The sequence below is a fragment of the Rhyacophila brunnea genome, unplaced genomic scaffold (assembly GCF_057557595.1).
Source record: "Rhyacophila brunnea isolate RB1 unplaced genomic scaffold, BYU_Rbru_1.0 scaffold_14, whole genome shotgun sequence".
NCBI classification, from domain to species: domain Eukaryota; kingdom Metazoa; phylum Arthropoda; class Insecta; order Trichoptera; family Rhyacophilidae; genus Rhyacophila; species Rhyacophila brunnea.
The window spans coordinates 35,472,675-35,482,571 of NW_028232796.1; the positions used below are offsets into that span (position 1 = coordinate 35,472,675).

At 34.7% G+C, this 9,897-nt stretch overlaps 1 protein-coding gene across 1 annotated transcript in view; it reads left to right on the forward strand.

Moving 5' to 3' along the window:
* The window catches only part of LOC147075912 (uncharacterized), a 30,121-nt gene extending 21,299 nt beyond the window's left edge, over positions 1-8,822 (forward strand). The window contains exon 7 of the mRNA XM_085942390.1: positions 8,723-8,822. Within this exon, the coding sequence (XP_085798516.1) occupies positions 8,723-8,822 (100 nt within the window). The remainder of the gene's footprint in view (positions 1-8,722) is intronic.
* The last annotated feature ends 1,075 nt before the right edge of the window (positions 8,823-9,897 follow it).

The following is a 9,897-nucleotide window of genomic DNA, read 5'->3' on the forward strand; positions in this document are numbered from 1 at the left end:
CTTTGAAGTTGTTAAAATGTTTGAAATGGTCTATCATGTGAGTTTATTAAGTAATCGTAAAAAGGATGACTTTAAAATAAAGACTGTTTATTTATTAAGAAGGTTTCCAGACGGTAAAGTTTGAAATAAGGAACATTTTGGTATAACTAACTCAATATGTAATTTTTTCGAATTAGTGTCTTCTGCCACAACAATGACGATATATTCCATGAGTTATTTACTACCTTTACTTAAGCTAAAGCAGTTAGTCATTTATATTATCGTATTGAACCATTAGTTTTTTTTCTAAAGTGATAATTACTTGAACATACATAATTTGAACATTTCTGAGAAATATATAACACCCAGCAGGAATCGAACATGCGTCTCTCGGAATTCGCGCCCACGCGCATTGACCACAATGCTATATGCATCTTGTCTAATTGTGACGAATTTCAACTAATGGTTCTTACAATACTCTCTGAAGCGCTTTCTAAATTGAGTTATTATTAGCAATCAGGTTATGTATTTCAAATTAAAGTAGGTATTAATTACCCTAATTGCTAACCGACGTCACGGATCACTCCAAGATTTTTGGTTGTAAATTATTTGGTTATATATTTCTCAGGAGTGTTTTCAAATTATGCATGTTCAATGAAAAGAATGTTACATTCCTAAATCTTGTGAATTATTCGTTGAATAAAAAATTGAAAATTACTTTTTTAATTGAAAGTAATATTCTGTAAACTATTAAGCAACTTACAATGATGGATTTAATGGAATGTATTGTTATTTCACTAGTTTTGATAATTTGAATTGACTAATAATTAAATTAAAATTGTCCTAGCGATACACATGGCAATTAACGTTATGTTTTTTTCTATATATTTTCTATAAAGTATAAAAAATAGATGTATTATTCATTTTGTAATTAGGTACTAGTGTTATGTACTAATTTCTCATAGAGCTTCTTTATTATTCCATTCTTACATTTTTCCTGAATAACTAATGTTTCTTTATCTTCATAATGTTCTCATTATTTATGTAAATATCGAAAATAATTCACATTTTTTTAAATATTAAATACTTTTTAAAATAAAATATATGTTTTATCCAGCCTATATGTTTTGGCCTGCCATGCCATTTTTTGCGGCTCACCGATTAATGAGTATTATTATCTTTACTAAGTTGTCAATAAAACATTATTAAATACTTTCATCTGCTAATTGTATAACTTTAAAAGGTTATTTTACTATACTGAGCAATTTTATTATTATCAATGATATGTATACACTGTGCATATTTGCTACAGCTTGGTGCATGAATTTGTGTTTAATTTATTTATTTTGCTTATTTGCTTATTCATTTGCATGTGCAGTGAGAGTATAAAATTATGGTTTTGTTTTGTTTTATATAAGAGGAAATATAATAAAATTGGAATATTACTGTTTGCAATGCATCACGAACAACGTATTATTTTTTTATTTCAATGGTATAATTTACACGTAACTACAAAATACGCCCATCGGGCCACATTTTATGTATGCGTTCAACGCAAAAGTGAAATTGTGAACCTGTCTGTACTTACTCAGTGTTGGTTTTTGGTATTTAATAAATTTTGATTTCAAACAAACTAGCTCTGCTTTTTATTTAAATTATATTGACTAATTATTATGATTTGTATGTAAAAACTCAATGTGGGTGTAAAGCCAGACACAGACTGTAATCACATCACGTGAACTCATATACAAATTTAAACAGTGATAACACAAATTTAATGAATACATTGGAATTAAAATCGATATAAATTATTTTATCGATATTGTATGTGATGAAAAGATATTATTCCGAGTAATATAAATGAATATATTATGTTAGTACCTAATAGATCAATACAACAGTTTCCTTAGATGTTGGAGTCATGATGATTGGGGGGGGGGGGTGATTAAAAATAGTGTTGGCAAAATAAAGGTGGCATTTTGTCTAGGGACGTCATAATATTCTATTTTGGTCCATATCCGTTCTGTTGCTCGCCAGTCTTGTGTCTTCTCAGGTTATGCCAACATCCTGCAGCTCCACCGTATACAGCCTGCGGTTATTATATAGAGGATTTAATTGGATGCCAGAATCCAGTTGGCTCGAAAAACAGGCAGCCCATGTTGAAATTGTATTGAGATATCCATAACACGTGGCTGAGCTAGATCCAATGTCGTTTCTTCAATTTCAAAATGACGAGAGGCTGCATGGTCCACCTTCCTACCCCCGTTATGACATTGAGCTACTTTACAAGCTGCTTGTTGGCGAATTTACAATCTGCTTGTAAACTCACCCAGTGTCATCATCGAATAAGTTAACAAGCAGATTGTAAACAATCTACCGAGAAAAGTTGAAAACCAGTCTACTTTACACGCTGGTGTGTGGTACCGATATGCGTCTGCGCAGTAGAGCGATAGTGGCGACCTTCCGGTGAAAAAACAAACTACGTCCTGTCAAAATAGTGGCTTCTGAGCGAGTGGAAAGTTTTTGTGTCATCATCACAATCGCACTAGCTGACTCGCCCGCTTTTAAATTCGCCAACAAGCAGCTTGTAAACTAGCTCAATGTCATCGAAGCTTTACTCCTAGTAACTGCAGCAAGCTCAAAGCTTTTTATACAATTGCTCCGATTCTACTAAAGTACTATTATAATATCTCACTATAGTAAAGGAAAGGGTTGCACCTTGGGACGGTTTTACATTGGGACACTTGCTCTAGAAATTCAACCACTATGGCGGTGATAGAAATAATACAATATTGGCAAGTATATTCTCTATTTGTTCACTCAGCCATTTTAGTTTCAGTAATTCTTTGAAGCGTCAAGTCTCAATTTACTTGTGTGCTACTTTCAAAGTAAAATCTAGCTAGGTAGAGTATAATATGTTTTATAATTTTGCACTTTTTTGCACTCTTTACTATACTGATACGCCTCTTTGCCTGAATACCTTGCATAAAATTAGATCAAGTTATAAATAAATAGACAGATAATAATATAATATGTAAAAAAACGGCGTTAGACACTTTTTTCCCTGCAGCGACAACTTACTGTGACCAGTGGCGGCCGGTGATTTTTTGGATTGTAATTTTTGAGGGTGCGCTGGAAACTTACCATATTGGAAAATGAAATCAATTCAGCGTTGTTTTTGATTTGACAAAACGTTATTGACATTTCGGAATTATCTGTATATTTTATATTTTTAATAAAACATGATGTGAGTTACTTAAATCTTTATTGGATTACTTTTAAGAAACGATTGTATCTCTTATAGTAGATAAATACCTCTTACTTTTAACAAAAGCCATCTTATTCTATATAAGTACATTAGCTATCTTTAGCAATTTGTACACTGTATGAATAATGATTATTATGAAACTGCACTTTGTGAAATAGTATTAAGATTTATTAGCTTATCACTAGAATTCATGAATTAATAATTTTCTATATTATAAATAACCGACATCATTTCGGGTTTAGTCAACACACAGGATAATGAAATATTAATTTTCCAGAAATGCGGTAGGTAGCAAAATTATTTTTATCTTCACTGATTTAAATTGGAGTACACATAAATCAAAATATCTTACTGACATTGTAGGTATTTCTTACTGATTTTAAATTTAGAAAATAATGAATTCTATTGTTTTCAGTTATACAGGCATTTTACATACGAGATTGCTAAAGATGATACTAAACATAATTTGACCGTGAACAGTAAGCTGCAGCGTCTATAATAACAAACCATAATTCAAATCTGTAATTGCTCTCTACTCAGACCAATAATGATGTCATTTTACCCGGTCGGCGCACGATATTCTGGAACTTACGCATGGCGAAAAAAATTAGCACGGTTTAAAATGTTTTATAATGGCTTTAGTTCATACTAAGCTTTGGGTTCATTTTAAGTAAACTAAATATATTACCGGGACGGGGCGCAAATTATTTCAGTTTGGCAATATGGGCACATCGGTTTATGGTTTGCATTACAATAAGTGAGCGATAATATTAAAACCTATGAAGAAAAAATATGATTTACGATGTTGAACGATGTTTTATACCAATGCAAGCAGTGCAGTGCACTTGTATGATGTTAGACCAGCCGCCGCTGACTGTGACATCACGTGACAGTACGCGACGTGTGTCATAATATATTTGAGCCTTTAGTTTTCATACATGAGTCTTTCTTCAACATCTCTGAGTTGGTACCAATGCATCTATCGGATTTTAGTTCTATATTAAAATAGTCCGACATGACAAAAATTTCATAAGCTATTTCATTCAATAAAGAGTGATCAATAGTTGTAGATAACTTTAATATTAAAGATGTATACTTACTTGATTTTTATTTCAACATGAACGTGTCAGTACAATTGTCAATAATTTATTATATTCCATACATTAATAACATAGCATTATCTCGAGTAGGTACAACACATAGTGCAGGGTTGGCAAACCTTTCTATGTGCGAGTGCCAAAATTTCCCAAATATTATTTTTCAACCGTCTGGAAAAAATTGTTTTTAAAAATTCTATTAAAAAAATCGAGGCAATCGAGATCTTAACCTAGGTCTGAGACTGCGTATGGTACGTTGTTATGTTTTCTCAATTCTTTTCTATGGTATGGAAGTATGGACGCTAGACCAAGAGATGTCACGGAGACTTGAAGCTTTCGAGATGTGGCTGTATAGACGCATCCTCAAAATTCCTTGGACTGACCGGGTGACAAATGTTGAAGTTCTCAATCGAATGTGGAAGGACCTAGAAGTTATACGTAGTATCAAACACAGGAAACTACAGTACCTCCGCCACATTATGAGAGGATAAAAATATAGCATTCCCCAACTTGTCATTCAAGGAAAGATCAATGGGAAGCGTAGCAGAGGACGGCGCCGCATTTCGTGGCTTAAGAACCTTCGTGATTGGTACGAGTGCAGCTCCACTAAACTGTTTCGGGTAGCAGACGACAAAGATAAGATCGCCTTGATGGTGGCCGACCTCCACTAGGGGTTGGCACAATAAGAAGAAGATTAAAAAAATGATGATGTTCTAGAATTTAGATATATTTTTCAACTGTCTGGCATGCCGAGTAGTTATGGGTAAAAAATAGATTTTAAAAATTCTATTAAAATAATGATGATGTTCTAGATACCACTCACAGAACATAGCATACATATAGCTTTATCACTTTTTTCAATTACGACGTACATTTTGAAACTGTCTGCCAGAATTACTACTATTAGCTTCACCAAATTTTTGTTTCTTATTTGGTGCAGTCATTTTTTGTGGGTAGAAATGAAATTTTTCGTTAATGTATTAACTAGATTGGTTATTTACGCACAAATTCACATCAGAATTACTGAGATCAGATGAGGCATTCTCTCGCTACAGTGGTCTCAAGCATTGTAAATCGATCAAAATTAGAGGTTCACGGCGCGGCATTCCCCGCCGCCTGATGAGGTTAGTGCGATAATTTTATATGTGACGCATAAAGTCTAAGGACCGACCTATGCAATTATGTATTTAATTTATTCTTGAAGAGCATTTGATGTTATTTTTTATACAACGCGATTAAAAGTCATTTATTATTATTATAGGTTTACCATAGGTTCGCCACCACTGACATAGTATATAAAACGCTGATTTTTTTCCGGTGGCGAAATTATAATTCGATGATAGATTCTATATAGGTACATCAGCCTTTACATGTAATCCAATAATAATCGGTTTTCAAGAAGTCGTAAATCATTTTGCTTCGTATATAAGAAAATGCCAAAGGAAAAAAAAACAAACACTCGTGGAAAACTATCAAATTGCCGTTTCATATTAATGGTAAAAGTTTATCATTATTTATATGCTAGGGAAAATTGGTTCTATTAAAGACAAAACAAAAATAACAAAAAAATATAAGTCGAAAACGCGATCGGTTGTCTCTGGCTGGCACAATTCGCAAATCCAACTAGGTACAGAGGCACACCGAGAGTATGGGAAAAATTATACCGTAGTGAAGGGCGCCAAATTAAATAGGGCGCATACCTTTTCGGTCATTATACATTATGGGAGTTTTAATTCAGAAATAATACTTTACATAATATGTTTACCGGATATCGTAAAGAGAAGATGAATGTGATGTTTTGGAGTACAGCTGCGATTTGCGAATATCTTTGAGAATGTCGACGAATTGAAAAGTGCCCTGGCGGTGGGTGAGACGAAAGAGCTTGGCAAAATTGTAAAGTTTTTTAACAGAATTCGAATGAGGACCTGATCGGCGGATCCCCTTCTAAAAGAGAAGAAGCGGTATGACAGCGAGTCGCAGTCAAAGTCTCGGTAAAATCATAAAAAAACAATCGTAAAGAGCAGTTGCAAAGGGCCTCAAAAATTTAGTGGGGCCATTTTTCAATTCTGTTAGAAATAATATTGTTTGTAGTAATATCGGTAATATGCCATTGGTTCAATTTTTTTAAAATGCCTTGCTTATAAATAGTAATATGTCATGGAATACAAAAATAATGGGAAATGGTTTGCCTCTTTTAGGAAAGGTTGTAGTAAGTTTTAATTCTTGAATGAGGAGAAATATTTGATACTATTAAACACGAGTTTTAGAATATTATGTTAGCTTCAATGGTTATGTCTCCGTCTCTCGTGGTGCAGTCCCTAAGGCACTGCCCTTTCACCTAGGAGCTCCGTGTTGATTCCAGGTGAGGACACAATATAATTATTTATGTGATTTTCTCAAAGCCTGGGTTGGGTGTTTGTGATTTCTATTACTAAATACACCACTGTTAAACTACACTACTGTCAATGGGCTTCTAGGCATGTTGTAGTGTTAAATAACATAATATGTTTATTTTATTTTATTTTTGACTTGATTTGATTTTAATATACATTAATGTATATCGTGTAAACGGAACGTATACAATATTGGGAATATTTGAGGAATAAAAACAAATTCGCATGACTGACAAAGTTTAATGTTCACAGCCTACCTCCACCCTTCGCCACTGATTCATACTTACATGAATTTATCACGTAATATTACTCACTTTATTTAATTATCATGTCAAGTACTCGCAAACATTATAAATCTCTGAAAAAAATATATTATTATATACTAGTATTTCCTCCGAACGCAAAAGAGTCGTCAAATTTGTCAGGCCGGGCTCGGGAATGTATTAATTCGGCCCTGCGAAAACCCTGACATTATTATAATAATGTAATCCTTCGAAAATTCGTAAATAATGGAGTCAACGTCAAAGAGAAAACAAGATAATGTATTCTAAACAGCGCGGAAGTATTTTTTAATATGGCGTATAAAAATAATGCGGCAATGCAGAAACTTGGGTGTCTTTTTTGCGTTGCGACCGACGGTTACATGTAAATTGTACGTAAAACATTTCATCGTGGCACAGTTCGCCGTGAGCTTTCTATCGGAAAGAGATGACCGTACTTATACTATAATATAATACACGGTCTCCAATTTTATTAGTTTCAATATTAAATTTTCATAGCTGATTTTGGCAAAATTCATGAATTCAATAATGAGAACCTAACCTAACCCAACCTAACCTAATCTATCCTAAAAAATAATCCAGTATATCGGCTATTTTCAAAATTTAATAAGGTTGTATTTTTTTGAAATACGCCATTTCTATTGGCATTTCCCAGTGGCTAAGCTACAACATACGGCCGTAGCCATAAATTGACGATAAATGAAGTAGGGAGTAAGATCATGGTAACACGCGTGTTTGAGCATGTACCGTGAATAATCGGTTAGGTTAAGGAATGTCCAGGTTTATGCTTTGAAAATACCATAAAAGCTCCATTTTGACCTACGCTGAGCATGTGGGCCGTTAATATACGGCCATATATTTCCGATACAACATTTCACGGTGAAGTTTAATACGGCGAACTGCCTATGTACAAGTTTCCGGACACGCGTTGCGACAGGGAAGTATATATCCGAATAGGGATTGCAATACCGGTATTTCAGTATTTATCAATACCGAAATACCGGTTTAAAAAATCCAAAATACCGGAATTTCCAGTATGAAGAAAGCACACTCGTTTACATTTTTGAAAATGAATTATACGTTATGTGCTGCTAAAATGCAAATATATTGAGTGAATCCAACAGAGGTGAAAAAATAATAAAACAAATTTCATCAAATATATTTATATACCTACGTAATTGTCGCGATGAATTATCATAATATTATTTCAAAATATAAAACATCCGTGACAAGAATGTTCAATTATTATATAATTATTGATGACTGTACAAGCGTTGAATTTAAGAAGCTTTTCCTGCAACTGGACTTATTTGCACTTGATGAACTTTTGAGGGCTTTAGTTAAAATTATCAATATATTCAAATTATTTGTAAAAAATCAATAGTTCTACAATTATGATCAATATATATTTTTAAATGTCAACATAATAAATGAAGGTATGTAGGCTTTTGCTATAAAATAATATTTTAAAAAGATTTTAATATCTATATTTATTGATAAGAACCTACTTCTGTTTTTGTTTTTTTAATGTTTGAGAAATACCGGTATTAATACCGGTATTCAATAAGAAATAGTGAAAAATCGGTATTGACATTTTCATTCGGTATTGCAATCCATATATCCGAATACAGAACATAAGTACTATCACCATCTGAAATATTAGTACGCCGCGTCTTTTAAATTATTTTTTTGTTGTCTTCTTAGTGCCGAGCCACACCGGGCGACTCTGGTCGCCAGACCAGTCACCGAGACCAGACCGATGCATGCTGTTATATGGAGCATGCCACACCTGGTCGCCCAGTAGTCGCGCAAGCAATAAAGTCGGGCGACCAGTAAAATCTCGTTCGTGCGCTCGGTCTGGTCTCCCGGTCTCTCTGGTCTCTCTGGTCGGGCGATCGGTAGCGATGTATGAAAACATATAACTATGTATTGAGCGCTGCCACACTGGGCGACCAGTCGCCGGCAGCCACGCTGCGGATAGAACGTATTTTTGCATACTTGCGTGTAGATTCATTATTATTATTGGCTGCCTCTCTGGTCGCCGGCAAGTCGCCCGAGTAAATCGCCCGAAGAGACCAGTTGCGCGACTGGTCTCGCGACCAGAGTCGCCCGGTGTGGCTCGACACTTAGTCTAGTCGCACATTGAAAATCGTCTCGACTGGGATAATAGTCATAAATCAAAACTGAGCGCAACATGCAACTCCATAGGCGTATAGGACGAGGACAGTGACGTCACACGACAAGCCAACATGAATGACGAAGTGCGACGTTTCGGTATTATACCTTCGCTGTATGTTTGGCTAGAAATAGTTACATGTGACTGCAACTATTTTGCTGTTTTTAAAAAAAAAAACTAAAATGACGCATTTCATCAATGTGCGGAGCTCCATTTGGCAATGTGTGTTTTGTGAATAACGATGACGTCACATCGACGTATTCGACACGTTGCAGACGAGACGAGTTTAGATGTGCGAGCCGGCTTAAAGTTCAATTTGGTTCCGATTATTCCGTCTTCAGTCCAAAATAATTTTTACCACTTCTGAGATCTATAATTGCAACTTACGAGCCGAGAAAATATTTTAATTCACCCATTAAAAATGTTTACGTTTTTTCTTACAAATTTCCTGAGGACCGTGACCCAGGTGATTCCATTCATAACGGGTTTGGCCCATTCCTCCTAGAATTCTATGTCAGAAAGGCCTGTAGTAACAGTGAATAGCACTCACGAATTGGTGCAACCATCTGGGGCATCCAATGTCTGATTTAATATTATTATGACGCGGTGTGTATAAAAAATAAGAAAACGCGGACGACACAAACGGATACTAACGATACTAAAAATTAGGGTCTAGGACAATTTGGCGCCGGGACAACTGGAC